Source organism: Meleagris gallopavo, chromosome 22, assembly GCF_905368555.1.
Source record: "Meleagris gallopavo chromosome 22, MGAL_WU_HG_1.1, whole genome shotgun sequence".
Classification (NCBI taxonomy): domain Eukaryota; kingdom Metazoa; phylum Chordata; class Aves; order Galliformes; family Phasianidae; genus Meleagris; species Meleagris gallopavo.
This window is the reverse complement of record NC_139425.1, coordinates 13,592,653-13,609,620: the sequence shown is the minus strand read 5'-3', so window position 1 is coordinate 13,609,620 and position 16,968 is coordinate 13,592,653. Positions and strand designations below refer to the sequence as shown.

Genomic DNA, 16,968 nt, shown 5'->3' with positions numbered 1-16,968 from the left:
AAGTTTTCCTGCATAAAGAACACTTACTTGAGTACTAGTGAGGTTCTGAAGCGCTCAAACAGGGAATATATCAAAATCAGATGTTTTTAGTCACCACAGTGACTGAACATTAACACAATACTATTTTATGATTCTCTCCTCCACTTGTGCACAGAGGGCCAAGCACATGAGCAGCAGCTCCTTCTAAGCTCAGGCTTTTTAAATGTGCAGTAAGGAAATGTTTGAAAGGAACGGAGTTACTCTGCAGCTGGCAGTTCAGCAGTGGAATTCTTAATTCTGCTTCTTTCCACTGGATCCATGTCGTCATTCGTCACTTTCAGCAGCATTTTCTACCCCTGTAGTGGCGCCGTGGAAAACCTGCTGTAGGTTTTTCTTTCCTTATCACTTAATTCCGTTACTTTTAAGCACAGTCAGAAACTGCCTGCCAGCCAGTCATGCTTCCAACTTGTACGTACCACAAACCACAGAATACACTGTGTGGTGATCCTAATTTATATGTAAATCATCTTACTTCAAACACCATCTCATAAGTAGACACAATGGCTTTGCAATTAAGGAAATTTACCAGGCATGCACATTCCAATTCACAGTAGTTAGATCACAAAGAACTAATATAATGGACATCAGTTACACGCAAGTCTGAGAAAATACGGTCTTGCTGAGGCTCAGCAAGTATTCTAGAGAAAATTTGGATGAACTTTTAAAAACTATTTGCTAATTATTATATGCTACAAATGCTCCAAACAAGGATAGATGAAATCTAATCACAGGAGCTGTCAGTGGGTCTCTACATCCAGAGGTTGTATGTTATCAGATCAGATTAGCCTGCACCAAATTAAATCACACAGCTGGACAGGACTTGCTCAGAAAGTACAAGCAAATGACAGAACGTAGAGCTGAACCTCCATGTAACTGAATTACAGCCATTCAAAAATCCACAGCTACGTTTCTATTATTTTAAAGCAAATGAAACGAAATATTTGCCTTGAGTGCTCAGAAAAGGAGAAAAATATCAGAATATGTGTAACTTCAGTAAAGAACAAAGGAGCATCTCTAATTAAAAAACAGCCCATTAAGCACTAAGTTTTCATTTTGGGGTTTTACTTTCAGTCATGGAGTGGTATCTATTTTGTAACTAGTTATCTGAAATAGGATTTTATCATTTATCTGCAGCCTTGCAGGTTTGTTGAATATTAACAACCACATTTAATATAGTACAGGAATGTAAACAGATACAATCTAAATAAGTACAACTGTTAGGAGATGTGCTGATTCTCCTCCCCCACTGAATATACTTACTTCAGAAAACAAAGAACTACCCCTTCCCACCACCAAAAAATCTTGAGGATGTATTTTCATACATACAAAGCCATTATCAGAATAATTTATCAATAATTTTGCCCTTTTTTTTTTTTAAACTTATTTTACTTTTGTTCCCAAAATGCATGTTTGATTGCAAGGGCTTCACCAGTTCTGATTTCTGACTAGATCAAACAGTGAAACACAAACAGGATTACATTGCTGTATTTCTTTCATCAGGATCTGGAACAAGTGCAGCTGTTACATTGCAAAATATTATCTGACACAAGAAGAATCTCTCTGATGTCTTTGGTGAGGTGACATGGATCTTCTATCACCCTAACATGGGTGAGATGTTATCCTCTTGTTTTAGATTCTAAAAAAATGTGTACTTCTAAAAAACAAACAAACAAACAAAACAAAACCAAAGGAATCATTTATTTCTGGACATGCATACAGAATATGAAAATATTCCAGAATTATTCTTTTTTACCCAAAGAATATTCCATCCTTCCAGCTTTGAAATAAGTTTTCAGAGATCATTGTATTTATCTGCATTTCTTGAACAACACAAGTTGTCGTCAGTTTCAGAAAAACACCTTTGCTCAACTCTAAGAACCATGGATGTCCATGCTGAGGAAAGAAATCCAACTCAGTGTCATATGTTGAAAATACTATCTGCAGAACACAGAACAAAGATAAGAAATCTCTATTTATGACCTTGCATGGCTTTAGTTCAAAATCATCTTTAAGCTTCTGCTGAATAATGATTCAATTCTAAATGCAAAAAATCATTCAGCTCTGTTTGTGTTCTTTATTAAGACATTATTTATACAAAAGTAGTACAGGGTATATGTCTTTATTTTGACTAGTTTCACATACAGTTCGTTTATTTTGAAAGGTGCATTTTGCAATACAGTCCATTTAGTTAATTATTCTTAGTTCGTTTAACTGTTAGTTTATAGCAGGTCTTCTGGTCTCCAGGGAAATTATCAAACTTCTGCTGTTATATGCTAAGAACCGTAGCGATGGCAGGAAGTGTTTTTCTAAAGAAAGGAATTTAGGAGCAAATCTTATGTGGTAGCAAACAATGTCAGGAGTCCCTTTAGGAAGGAAACTATTTCATTGCCTCCTAGTTTAGATTCTCCATAGACGCGGTCAACAAACGAAATAGGAACCTGTGGAAAAAAGCAATATTATTTTTAAGGTGCAAAACATATAATGAGAAATTCTGCAATACAAAACCAAACCAAACCATGGACTTCAAGCTACAGCATGCTTATACAGGTGAGGTGTGAAAGCACCAGACCGGCTTCCTTCATCTCAGTCCCTCTTATCAGGGCTTTAATGATGGCCTGTAGCTGGGCAGCATGAACACAGTAGGTTTACCACCTTCAAAGCTGATCCAAGGACAGTACCCAGTGGGTGGATGACACAGGCAGAACAAACCTAACAGCACAAGCACACTACAATTCTAGAGGCTCAGAATCAATCTTCATTGCTTCCCCTGTTAGGTAAATTCAATACCTTTTAAGTCAGTGCCTCTATTAGGCAGATATCCCCTGCTGCCCTGAAACAGCATTCTGATCAGCTTTGCCACTGGCTAGAAGGTGATGCCTGAGTATGGCAGCTGGGGTAGGACCTGTCTGTAAGAATATGCACTTTGTCTGCCTTTGGCCATTTTATAGATTTACAGGATTAAAAAAAAAAAAAAAAAATCATAAAAACTCATTTTGTTTTCATTAGGTGATTAACTCACTATCCATAAAGTGTTAGGAACATACATGCCAGGAAATACTTTATCAATGGACTTGGAAGATGATGGAAAATGATCCTGCCCCAGGAAGTTAGAATATAGAGATGATAAACAAAAGAGTAAAAAAAAACAAAATAATACAATGATCTTATTTATCAGCCCGTGGTAGCAATGTGAACTCTGTTGAGTTTGTTGCAGATATCAGAAAGAAAGTCTTAAAGCTGAAATAGAACAATGAAGCAACCCTTCAGGTATCAGAATTCTTCCCACATGTGAGAAGCCGCAGAAGGAGGGAGACTGCTTCCGTGGGAATGTAACAGGAATTGTTGAGGGCAGCACATCTATCCCATTACAAAACAGAGCCCATGTCCCAGCACTGCCTCAGAGATATGAGGCCTACTGCAGACAGGTGGGCTGTCAGGCTTTGAACCTGGAGACAAGCATCTTACATTTGATGCTTTGCAACCAGCAGAGGCATGCAAATCAGCGAGTGGTGAGAGTAGGCAGAAAAAAGCTCTCTGCAGCAGCACACAGAAGAGAAAGAAGCAAGCCAAGAGCGCTTTTTTTTTTTTAAACTAAAGAAGTGTATTTTAGTGTTTTCAGAATGTATAATAATAACTTTTCTTATCCTGCAGTTCAGTACTGGATGTGTAGACAGACAAGTATTTCATTCAGCAATATTACAAAGCAAATTGTGAATGCAGCTGGATGCGAAAGCCAAAGAAATTCAAAGTCAAACCCAAGCTACAGTCAGCATGGTGTTGTCACTCCATGAGTAAGAAAAGAGAAAGAGTCTGCTGTATTGTGTAAAAATACCCAATGTCCATGCAGAAATGCAGTACACAAGATTAAGAAAGAACCAGAACAGAGTTCTCCAGCAGCTCACGGTCATGAAAATGGTGATGAACTGTTTCTGAGATTTGGCTGCAAAGAGAATTTCAGTGAATTCAGACTCTATCAAGAGCAATTCAGTGAAATATAACAGGCAGCAATAAGACAGCTGGGAATATAGGATATAACTGTTGTTCTTTTTTTAATGACGGCTGACAGCACATCAAAAAAGCTTACAAGTGGAAAGTTGCAAGAGCTGGAAAGCTGGAGAAGAACACAGAAATGAATGACAGAGGACAATAAATCTGAAAGAGAATCAGGTTGCTGGAGAAAATGAAATATTGAGACAACCAAGCAAGAAGTGTCTCTACAATAAGGAGGAGGAAAGAGGAGGCTAAGTGCAGGTTTACTGGTGTATTTGGAATTTCTCTCCTCTTTGAAGAACCTGATAAATAACACAGCCAAAGAAATGGCAACAGGAAAAGGGAAGGTCCTGTCAGACAAGGGAATAAGTGAGTGGAATTTCATATGTGGCAGTCATCTGGAAAAGATGGAAAAACTGTGTAACTTCATGGTAATTTGAAAATCTTGTTTATTCTTGGAGGTGCTCAGAATTTGCTATGCTTCCAGTAATCACAGAGAGGTTTGGGCTGGAAGGGACCTTTAAGATCACCTAATTCCAGGGACACCTCCCTCCAGACCAGGTTACTCACAGCCCCTTCCAGCCTGGCCTTCAGTGCTTCCAGGGAGAGGGCATCAACAACCTCATTGGGCAACCTGTTCCAGTGTCTCACCATCTTCACAGTAAAGAATTTCTTCCTAACGTTCAGTCTAAATCTCCCTTTCTTCCAGTTAAAAGCCATTTCCCCTCCTCCTCTCACTACCTGCCCCTATAAAAAGGGCACCCCCAGCTTTCCCGCAGCCCCCTTCAAGTCCTGGAGGGCCACTATAAGGTCCCCTCAAAGCCTTCTCTCCTCCAGGCTGAAGAGCCCCAGTTCTCTCAGCCTGTCCTCGTAACCCGTAACTGCATTTAAATGAAAGCTCAGTACACTTATCAGAAGTTTTACTATACCTCTCCGATCGTGTATCCTAGCTGTCTGGCCCGAACAATCATTTCCATCTGGAAGACATAGCCTTTAGAAACACATTTTTCCATTAATTTCTGTAAGACTTCTTTTCTGTATAACCTGAAAGCAATTACAAAGGAAATAAAGCTTGAACTTCAGAAATCAGTACCCTGCATTTATGAATCTTAACTGTAATCATTCACTCATATCATCATTATTCAAAAAATATAATTAACAAAAATAATTGGAACAACAGCTCCTGCAATGTAGTCTACTATTTCTTACACCCTTCTCAAACAGATGTCACAGTCTTCAATAAGTAGGCCTGTTCTTACTCCAGTTCCTATTATAGCAGTTTCTTAATTTCAAGTAGAGTTTATGACTTGCATACTATACCTGAAACTCCCTGTTAAATCTGATGCACCTGGCCTCAGCAAAACCTGAGTTATGAAATTGGCACCACGACTGTGAAAAGAAACAAATGTCAAAATAGCCCACTGACAATTCAGGAAGATCAAGCAGAGTTTCCAGACAGTAAGTTTAAAAATATACATACATATTGCTTAGTATGAAACAATTGTATTTCTATTATGTTTTCATGCTAAATTTTATTAATGAATGCTTGTCTTAAAGTGAAAACACAACATTAAGTTTTTCAAATTTAAATTATTATTATTGAACAATTGAAGGAAAAATGATTTTTAGGTTGTTAGAAATTAGGTTTACTGTATGCTTGCTTACAGTACACCTGTCAGTACAACTACACATTGTATTAAAATACGAAACAAATCTGACATCAGTCATAATTACATTTTATCCTTAAAATTCACTGCGAGAGAATAAAGATGTTTCCTGGATAAACACTACACCTAGATTTAGAAAAGCAAGGTTTCATTGCAGCTCACTCTGCTTGCATAGTATAACGAGGAAGAACTCTGCTTATAAAAAAATGTCACAAGACTTACAGCTGACTTATGTAGCTCACAGCTACATGCTACCAGATGTGCACATGCTTTACGTTGTAGAGCATGATGTAAAAGGATTACTTGGTAATGTCCGTTGTTTTCTCATTTTCTCTCTTAAAAAAAAGAGAGCAGCAGAGGGATGTATGCATTCTATTTAGATTCACAAAAAGATAAGCAGTTGTTCCATTACAGGAGAAATCCAGATACCGTCCCTATGTCACCATCTCCAGATTACACTAACAGCACTCCAGCTCCTAATTCCTTACAGTAACGAGGAAATAGGCGTTAACTTATCCTTATTCTCTTCAATTGTGTGCAGGAGAAAGGATGCAGAAGAAACTGATTAGCTCCTCAAAACCTGTGAGCCCCTACACAAGTGGAGGCCAGCCTCCACCTGCTTGGATGGCCTTGACACAGTTTTCCTCTGGTTTCTGGGTGAAACATTTCCCTAGTGCTCATTTTACCTGTTTTCCAGTAAGGTGTGAGTAATGATTTATTGACATTGATCACGTTAGACAATTCTCAACTGGCAAATCAGAGTATCAACAGAGGGATTTAGAATGATTTACTGTTAAGAGAAAGGGCTATTGCAGGTCTTAATGCTAACTAATCATGTCTTGTAAACTTGAAAAGGTGCCATAGTCTCAGCTCATTCTTCGGATGATGGGAGAGAAGTGTCCCAGATTGATGCTCTGCAGATTCGTAGATCGAACCAACCAGCTGTTTTATCATGAACTTAGTTCTTTCCTGATGGTTTTAATTGAGGACAAATTGTGCACATTCCCATTATTTCACACCATTTTGCAGTACCCAGTACTACTAAAGACTCAGTTCAACTCACATAGAATTACTGTTTGACAGCCGTACTTGGAGCTCTTATTAATCTCTAAGTGACAAATTCAGGTGTAAATGTCTAGAAAAAATACTAACCTGATTAATTTTCTTTTCAAATCCCAACCGTATACTCCTCCATTTCCTTTATACCTTGTTCCAGATACAATATCAAAATTGCCTTCTTTCTGCTTTCTATTAGAAATAGGTTTTTATCAGAAAAACAGGAAGAACATTTGTATGAAGTTAGTAGGAATTTCAAAATAAAACGATCACTCAGTATAAAATGTACACCTTACAAACTTTTAAACAAATAGAGAACACAGCAAAACAACAGTTATGACCACTATGCATTTAAAAAATAGTTCTTTATAACAGAACAATTAACTATCTCAAAGTATCTTACGATTGTCTTTTACCAACAATGTAACAGAATTTCAAAGACTAATTTATAAATACAGACCTATCTATGCATTTCCAAAGATAGGATAATCCTCAGATTTTAAGATCTGATCTAAATATTTAAATTACACAACCCCACAGTAAGGAGAAAAAATAGGGCTGGAACTATCCCTAGTACATATCATGCCTATTGTAACACTTTTGGCCTCTGGTACTACTTAGCAAGAAAGTTCACAGGTATTTAACTACCCTGAGTCTGTTTACTGTTTCTCATGAGTTGAAGTTACAGGGAGAGGAAGGTAAGAGGTAAACAGAAGGAGGGAAGTATTTGACAATGAAGTGTGAACTTGGTCCTCCAGTCAATATTCCTGCTCTCACACAAGCAGATCACTGGCATTAAATGATTATTTTCATATATATGTATGCATAAGTGCAGTTTTCTAAGCTTCCATTACAAGGAAGAAGAGTGCTGCACCACACATGTTCTCTGTTTAACCTTGGGGATTTTTAGTCCAGTAGGAAACTACTTTTTTTCTGGATATTTTGGAACAAACCTATTGAAGTCACATCACTTGTATTGGAGGTGTAGTAAGAAATGGTCAGAGCAACAATTAGACAGCTTTCAAATCTTACCACAAAACAGTAAGCATTTACAAATTTAAACTAGAAGTAGCACCCACCTGATGAACTCTGGAATAAATTTTGGCTGAAATAGAAAGAAAACAGATAAGAGAAGGGAGTTCAGGGGGACAAATAAGGGAAAATTTGATTATAATAATTAAAAACCTACATGTAAAATACAACTTACATGGTGAGATAGGTCAGCATCCATAATAACAATAAAATTCCCAGTGGCATGCTTCATTCCATGGATATAGGCAGTGCCTGATGAAGACAGTACAGAAACAATTTCCTTCTGTATTTTAACATATGCGATCTTCTAGCCACAGCTTTCTCTTCTTTTTTAAAATCATTAAGTTTCACCAGAAAATGAGTAACTAAATACTGCTACAATGATACGTCAACAGTCAAATGTTAAGCTGGTTTTCCCCCGTCATTTCAACACTGGATTTTTTAAGTGTTGGCCTTGTCACACCCTACTGCACTACCAATGCATAGAGAAACAAGACTTGATAGGTGGGCTGCTACCTGAAATGACATATTCAGAAGCAGCACAAGCACTACATATTTATTTACTTACTTACTTCCTACAAACCAGAATTAACAAGGACTTACCAAGGCCCAACTTCTTTGGTCTGGGTCTTAGAAGCTGCAAGATACACAAAAATATATCCTTTATTAATTGAAGTACAGGTTTTAATTATTTTTGTGACACCTTTGAATTCTATATTTTCAGGTGTAAAAAATACTTGAAAAAACTCATTTTCCTTTTTAGAAATCCAGTTGATACATAAAAATAAACTAATCAGAGAAAATACAGGAAAAGCAAGCTATTGCATGAAACAGGTCATGTCATATGTAGAAATAAACACGCGCTGCGACAGAAAGCACAGATTCGTACCCGTGGCACCGCCTCGGCTTGGGAGGAGCAGAAAAACATTCGGCGGCTAAAGGGGATCGGGGCCGGAACCGAGAAGCGCAATTCCACGAGAAGCCGCGGCTGCCCCGCACTGCTGCGCTGACGGCGAGCCGCCGATCGGACACCGAGGAGACGCGCTCAACTCCGCCAGCTAACCGCCTTCGTGCTCTGACCGGCGTCAGAACGAACGGAAGGGCTCCGAAACTCAGCAGCTCTCGTTTTCCTAATCGCCCTGCGTCCGCAGGCGCCGAGATTCGGTTCGGCCCAATCCCCGCCCGGCGCGCGCGGACAGCGGCGAGTCGCCGGTAGCGGAGCAGCGCCGAGCGCGAACAGCCGCGCGCCTCCGCGCCCCGCCGGCACCGCGCGCTGCTGAGGGCTGCCGGCGCTTCCCGGGAAGGAAAGGCAAGAAGCGCCACTCACGATTTTATCCGAGCCGTAGATCTTCTCCAGCTGCTCGGCAATCTGCTGCGTCCCGTCCGGGCTGCCATCGTCTATGACGATGATCTCGAAGTCCGTCCCGCTGAAAACAAGCATTTCGTAAGCAGACTTGCACAGAACCCGATTTCCTCCCCCGCGTCGTTCCGTACGGCACCAAACAGAACGCGAAGAGATTGCCAGAGAGCGGCCTGCGCCACGGCGCGTATCGCAGCCGCGATGAGGCGCTCGCAGCGATAAGCTCGGCCGACGAGCCCGGCCGTACCTCTCGCGGAAGGTGCGCACCAGCAGCCACACGACGAGCGGCAGGTTCTCGCGCTCGTTGTAGGTGGGCAGCAGCACCGAGAACTTGTTGCCGCTGCGCGCCGCCATGTCACAGCGCGGCTCCTCCCGGCACCGCATAGCCAATCGGCGCTCGCGGCGAGAACGGAAGTCGCCGGCCGGAGGCGGAAGCTGGGTCTGCCCGCCCTTCTCCTTAGACATGGCCGGCGGCGCGGAGGCGGCGTGGTTGAGCGTTGAGATCGAGCAGCGGGAGCGGGAGCTGCGCGGCCTGCGGGAACAGTTAGCTGCCGTCCTGGCGGGGGAGCGCGGTGGAGCCGCCGGGCAGGATGCTGGTGCCGCCGGCGCCGGCTTCCCCGCCGAGCTCCCCCCTTTGCCCGCCCAGGCCGCGCTGAGTCCCGCCGATATCCTGCGATACAGCCGGCAGCTGGTGCTGCCTGAGCTGGGCGTGCGGGGGCAGCTGCTGCTGGCCCGCTCTTCCGTGCTCGTGGTGGGCTGCGGCGGCCTGGGCTGTCCCCTCGCCCAGTACCTGGCCGCGGCCGGCGTGGGCCGCCTGGGGCTGGTGGATCATGACGTGGTGGAGACGAGCAACTTGCACCGGCAGGTGCTGCACGGGGAGGCCCGCCGGGGGTTCCCCAAGGCCGCGTCTGCCGCGGCGGCCTTGCGGCAGCTCAACTCCACCGTGCAGTACGTGCCCTACTGCGGGGCTCTGAGTCCGCGCAGCGCCTTGCAGCTGGTGCGGCAGTACGACGTGGTGGCCGACTGCTCCGACAACGTGCCCACCAGGTACTTGGTGAACGACGCCTGCGTCCTGGCTGGGAAGCCCCTGGTGTCCGGCAGTGCTCTCCGGCTGGAGGGGCAGCTGGTCGTGTACAACTACCAGGGAGGGCCTTGCTACCGCTGCCTTTTCCCCAAGCCACCTGCACCAGAGACGGTGACTAACTGTGCGGATGGGGGAGTGCTGGGTGTCGTGCCAGGCATCGTGGGGTGTATTCAGGCCTTGGAAGTGTTGAAGATCGTTTCGGGGATGGGCTCCTCCTTCAGTCAGTTCATGCTGATGTTTGATGCCCAGGAAGGGCGGTTTCGCAATATCAGGTTAAGACCAAAGAGACCAGACTGTGCTGTTTGTGGTGACAATCCATCTGTCACTTGCCTTCAGGATTATGAGGCATTTTGTGGCTCTTCTGCAACAGACAAATGTAGAACTTTACATCTGTTGTCCAGTAAAGACAGGATATCTGTCGAGGAATACAAAAAACTGTTGGATGAGCAAATTCCTCATGTATTGCTAGATGTTCGCCCGCAGGTTGAAGTGGATATCTGTCGCCTGGAACATGCTGTCCACATTCCTTTGAGTAAATTAGAAGAAAAAGATGAAGAATATCTGAAATACTTAGAGAAAAGAATTTGTGAAGAAAAGCAGAGAACTGATGGCCAAACATCTTTTCCTGTGTATGTTGTTTGCAAATTAGGAAATGACTCCCAGAAGGCTGTAAGAATTCTGCAGGAGTTACCTGACAAAGCATTTGGTCCTGTATTAGCTAGAGATATTAAAGGGGGTCTCATGTCTTGGGCCAGTAGAATTGACCCAACATTTCCTCAGTACTAAAAATTTAAATGTTAAAAAAAATGAATATTAACAGTAAATTTTCTAGAGTTTAGTTTTCTTTGTGCAACATCTATATCGTGAGTCAAATGAGATATAAATACTATGCTCTTTTTAATAGTATATTTTTAAGTTATATGCATTTTTATAAAGGCTTGATTTATTTTTTTTAATGTAAAAATATGAAACTATTCATGGAAATTGGAAGAAATAAATTTTTTTGTTCTTACTTAAAAGTGAACACTTGGAATGATTGCTTAATTGTGCATGTGATAATTGATTGTTTTTAATGACTGATGCATTACTTGTTATAAAGAGCTGTGTATGTCTAAGTAGTTCTCATAGATAGACTGAATGCATAAGAAATAGCTTCTCAACAGGGAGCTGCCACAGTCCTCATCATGTATGCATAGCCATTATACAGATGTAGGTTCTGTGGCCTTGCTGAAGCACTATGCAAATTTCACTGTCTTCAAGAGGTGCTGGACTCTTGGGAGGTTATGTGAAAAATCAAGAGTGAGAATCATTATTAAGCCCAAATTGATCTTATTGGAAGCTTACCTTTCATTCTGGCTTGATTTATTTGTTGAACTCTTCTCAAACACAGCAAGCACGTGGTGATTTCTCTTTGCACCAGAAAGTGTTATAGCATATCTCCAGAAGTTCGAAGAGAAGCAATAAAACTCTCATTTTGTATTGCTGCCAAGCACTGTATAAATATTGATGCATGTTGTCATTGTGAATAAAGATGATGTGCTTTATTCAGGGAGCTTACAGTACAGTTGGTCTGATGTCTTACCAGAAGGGGTCAGGGCAGTCAGCAGAGTGTCTTTTTATCTCTCAATCTTGATGTTGTGAGGCTTCTTTTTGCTTCTTTGATCATACTCTCTTTTCAAGTGGCTTTCTGGATTTTGGCACAGGAACTGCAGGAAACAGCTTCCTGTTGGAGGTTTAGAATAATAGACAGTGGCTGCAGCATTTGTTGTTGATTGCTGTGTTTGAATGTCTCTCACGTGTAGGTCTACAGGATAGCTTCAGGATTCAGGAATGAACTTAAATACATAAACTTGTTTTCTCTTGAGATGTGGTGGTTATTTTAAGGCAGAGCAAATCAATCTGGTCTAGCCTTCATATAAATCTAAAATTTATTTAATGCAAAGCATTAATGTGCCTTGATAAACTAAAATCTTCCTTATTTTGTTAGCAGGAAACTTATCTCAAAACTCCAACAAATTCAACACTCACCTAATGTTGAAATGTGTTATTTCAAACAAAAATTAATGGGACTGTTTGGTAGACAAATCTATAAGGAATGTGTCCAAAGCAATTTTTTTGAATTCAAGTACTGGAATTTTTTTTTGTTGTTATCCTGTTTGTAAGCATGATTTTGGGTCAAAATCTAACTGTTCAGAACAAAACTGTGCACTGGAAGCTTGACATACTGCAAGCTCGTGTTTCTTTTTCTTTTTTTTTAATTTTTTTAATATGAAAGCTCTGTGCTGTGCTTTGGAAAAGTATACCAGAAAAATGAACTCATAAGGATGTTTGCTAGGTGGCACTGTGAGTTTGTAAACCAAACCATTCCCTAGGCCATAACAGATGCAATTCTACCGTAGCAAGAGCTGAGGTGCGTAAATATAAACGTACAGTTCTTTTGAAAAAAGACCAGGGAAATAGAATGGCATGAAGCAGGGTAACCAAATTTTACAGTATTCCAAGAAAAGACTGTAACAGCAGTGATCTTTCTGAGGTGCATTTTGAAAGCATCATTTATTTCAGAGACTTCACTGAGTGTTTTATGTACCACATCCAAATCCCCACTAAGCAAAGTGGATTCCTCTGGAAAAAAAAACTGAGCTTGCGGACCCGGTGTGTCAGAACAAGACTGTGCAAACTCCCGTACCTAGAGCTCAGAAACATCCTGTGGTAATAAAACTGGATTGTGAACCTTAGTGTTCCATACAGTGCTGTAGGGGCAGATTTTTTGATGCCTGTCTTTAGTGTTTAAAATCTGTAACAAAAAAAAAAAAAAAAAAGTAATACAAATAAAAAATAAACCCTACAAGCATATTTAGTACAAATGTGTGAATCTACTAATAGCAAGCTGGCATTGTCTGCAGAAATTTCAGATAACAAAAGCAGCAACTGATGCTGCTGCTTGTAGCTCTCTGAAAGTGCAGTAACAGGTGATGGAGCAAGTACTGTGAGATACTTGCACTTCTGGTATTTTGTGCAGGTGGTAAAATCATAGTGAAGAGCAAAAAACAGCTTCCATCCAGAATGGCACCTGTCGTGAATGTCATCAAAAAAGGAAACTAATAAAAATTATCTATTGCATAAAGCTAGTCTACTGCAATACAAGTTTCCCAGTCAGAAATACAACCAATCTGTGTCGGGTGTAGGTATCTACTGACAGCTACGGTCCGGCCACAGCTGTAGCCAGAAAGAAGACGTGAAGGGTCTGCTAAGGTACAGGAGTGCAGGCCATGACGCGCATGGCTTCCGTTCTTCCCTGCCTTCCCAGCCCTGCCCTCGGCATGACCACTGCTCCCCTCAGGAGCAGCGCAGTTTGAACACTGAAAGAGGCCTACGAGACCAGAGCACCAGTTCTCCGTGTCAAGAAACAAGAACAACTGTGGACTTGACTCCTCTGAGGGTATGGAAGTTTGCCTTCTCTTTAACCTTCTGGTAAGCACCCATCACCATCTGTTCCTGCTGGAGGAGAAAACACGGAGAGGGCTTTTGCTGTCTGAGTGGAAGGGATGCTGGGCTGCCCGCGTGGCGGCAAACCGCGGCCCTGCTTTGGGGCGGCCCAGAAGTGTGTGTTGGCTGCAGCTCTTGCTGTGGGAGCCTTCATCTCCGGAGGAGGAAACCTGCAGTGGGTGTTCTGTGGTTGCTCCGGCCCGATCCCTCCTGTGCGGTGAGCTGCTCTTCGTGCAGGGTGCCCGTGCTGTTGCTAAGAAACCAAAGCTCAACTTGCAAAGAAAGCTTATTTCCAAGTACGAGATGGCTCCTCTTGTAGATCTGGCTGGGAAATGAGGTCTCATGCAAACGGGCATTCACCTGCTCTTGTTTTAAGTGGTGGACTGCTAACCTAACAACAAGGTTGTCCTAGGGAGGGACAAATTGTAACTCTGTAAAAGAGCACTGATGTATGCACAGATGCAGAGCACGCGGCACAGTCATATTCCAGGTGCTTTGTGACAGTCTTAGGTAGAACTTACAGAAATAATTTCCAAGGTATGCATATTTCAAACCCATTTGGTGGAACTGCTCTTGGTTCGTGCTTTGTTACTGCACCTTTGGGTGGTAACAGGCACACGGGCTGAAACTTGTCAGAGCACTCAATAGGTGCACTTTTACCATTAATTGATTAAAATGGAATGTTTTGAGCCTACTCTGTGCTTCAGATGAGAGCACCAATGGCTTTTTTGATGCTCAGAACTCCAGCGTTCGCTTTGAGTTGCTCTCCTGCAGTGCTGATCCACTCAATATGTGAATTTTGACACTTCGCTTTTGAAACAAAGTTTCAAACATAACTTTTCTCCTTTGCTTTCTGCCCGAAGTTCTGCCCTCTTCTCATCTCCTGCCCTGATTAGTGTTAATTTCCTTCTCTATTAATATTTTTAGTACCGTACTGCAGTCCATTCAAAGCACCATTATGAAATGGAGTTTCTTGTAATTATTCCTCAGATGCAGTTACCCCAATCAGTTCTTTAGTTTTCACAGTGACATTAGACTTCACATTCTAATCTTAGTTAGCCTTTTAAAACACCGATCATTTTGTAGATTCCCACCACATCTCTTTCCTTATTTCCTTTTCCCCTGCACTGTGGCTGTAAGTACTGACAGCACTGAAGCACAATGCTTTTAAGGAAAAAGCCCACAGCACTGTTCTGTTAGCACATGAGAATGACTAAGAATAACGGGCTGGGACTCAGGTTACAGACGTTGATGGAGATTGCCTTATGATTACACCGTGGTGCTGTTGAGTGCTGAATATTGCAGACAGATAAAATCCCAAAGGGAGAAGTTTTGTGGCATGTCCTGGCACACCACAGCACTGCAGAGACCAAGCCAGCTTCCTTTTAGTCTTCCTTTTGCTAATCTCAGATACTACTAATGGCTGTGCTTAATACTGTTAGTCTCAGGGTTCTGCAGGCTTTGCTCTAAAGCAGGGCTGTGCCTGTGCTGGGTATTTTGGGTGAAGACTGAAGCTTGCTGTGCATGGAGCTTTCCTGTGGGTGAGGCTACGCCCCGCGCTGCTGGGGAAACCGGTGCTTTCTGATCAGAGGTGCAGCTCTGGAGTCGTCTGAGTGACACTGCTATTTTAAGATTTATTTACCATGAGTCAAGAACAGAAAGAGGCCGGTAGCCTTTCTTCACACCTTTGCTGACATTACAAAGGGTTTTGTTCTAGCGTCACTCACAGCAGCTGATTCCTCTCCACTGGGCACCTTACCGTTACTACAGCTCCGTATGATACAGAGTTGCTCTGATGCCTGCAGGGTACTTCCATCTGGGAAGGTAAGATAGGCACTGGTGAGCTGTACTGTAAGCAATTACATTACAGACAAATCGTTCTTATTTGTTGTAGCTGCATCCTACCTGTTCTTTGTGCCTTCCTGTTTTTCCTTTCCTGTTTTCTCTCTCTGCGGTGAGCTCTGGGGGTATGTAAGCAGGGAGAGTAACAAAGATTCTTGAGCCATAAGCAGCACTACTAACATAATTTCCCGCCAAATAATGTTCTGAAATTATATGTGGAGGTGTAGATTTGCCTATACACAACTAACAGACAGTGCACTGTGTGCCCATGCGTACTGCTACAATGAACAGGGTAACGCGGTTGAATCCATGGAAGCTCCAGTGCTGTCCTTTCTTTTAGACTTTTTGTGGACTTTTGGAAATAATTTTTTTTTTTTTTTTTTTTTTTTTTTTTTTTTTTTTTTAGAGCCCTAGACAACGGGGAATCAAAAAGACCCTGTCTGATCATTTAGTATAGAGCCTGAACCTGGCAAGATCATTGGTATTTGGATATCGGACGGGGGATTAGCACCTTGGTGCTGTTTTGTTTGTTTACAAGCACGACTGTAGAACTCCTTCTCTTCCTAAATACAAATTTCGTTTGACCCCAGGGAACCTTTCTGAGGAGAAAAGTCACCCCACCAAAGCAGTGGCTGAGTGGGTCACCCACATCAGTGCTTCCAAGGAAGGATGGGTGTGAGCTCAGGGCTGGCACTGGGAGCACAGGGCCCTGCAGGTGTGGCCTTACATGACCCTGTGTTAAAATGGAGCTACAAATTTACATCCTATGACAACATTTGGGACCTGCGGGCCTGAACTTTTATCTATAGCAGCTTTTCCCAGCGCAGAAAGATGTGAGTGCTCTTCTCATTGATCACCTCCTATCTGCTATATTAAATCCTGTGCCTGCCCACAGGCTGATGCTCACTGGCAGTTCTTTTCTCTTTTGTGCATAACACAGCAATGGCATTTTTTTAACAAACGCTTCGTAAGTTTGAGAAATGTGGGTCGATCCTCCGACAGCAAAAAAACCCAACGATGTCACAGTTTGTGTTGAGGAAGATGCAGTCCAAATATTTTTAACGACCGTCCGAAGATGAGTGCCTGCGGCCGGGATGCCCGGCACTCAGCTGAGCTGCCCGGAGCGGCCCGAAGGTGGCAATGTCGGATCCTCGAACGGCCCTCGCTGCGGTCCGGACCGTCGGAACGCTTCTCGGAACCGAGCGCTGACACACGGGTGGGAATCACAGCTCTCTCTAACCGGAGAGCTGACCGATGCATCTTCAGTGTATGCATTTTGAGTACTAAAACATTTAGTGCTAGAAATCCAATCATATTTAAAGACGGCGAATAATGGTGCATTTTTGTCGACAGGGAAGACTTTGACTTGGCGCACAAGTGCTACGCAAAAATGCATCGCGGTCTCGTGCGAG

At 42.6% G+C, this 16,968-nt stretch overlaps 2 protein-coding genes across 2 annotated transcripts; one reads left to right on the top strand and one right to left on the bottom strand.

Annotated features, from left to right (window-relative positions):
* Positions 1-1,719: 1,719 nt before the first annotated feature.
* DPM1 (dolichyl-phosphate mannosyltransferase subunit 1, catalytic) lies at positions 1,720-9,531 on the bottom strand. The gene is made up of 9 exons (XM_010722638.4): positions 9,392-9,531; positions 9,112-9,211; positions 8,388-8,421; positions 7,960-8,036; positions 7,832-7,857; positions 6,849-6,944; positions 5,350-5,418; positions 4,959-5,073; positions 1,720-2,477 (listed from the first exon to the last, which is right to left on the bottom strand). Exons 1-9 carry the CDS (start codon positions 9,526-9,528, stop codon positions 2,373-2,375), a joined length of 759 nt encoding a protein of 252 aa, XP_010720940.3. The 5' UTR covers positions 9,529-9,531; the 3' UTR covers positions 1,720-2,372.
* On the top strand, positions 9,497-11,252 carry MOCS3 (molybdenum cofactor synthesis 3). The gene has a single exon (XM_085241878.1). It carries the CDS (start codon positions 9,497-9,499, stop codon positions 11,012-11,014), a length of 1,518 nt encoding a protein of 505 aa, XP_085098004.1. The 3' UTR covers positions 11,015-11,252.
* Positions 11,253-16,968: the final 5,716 nt, after the last annotated feature.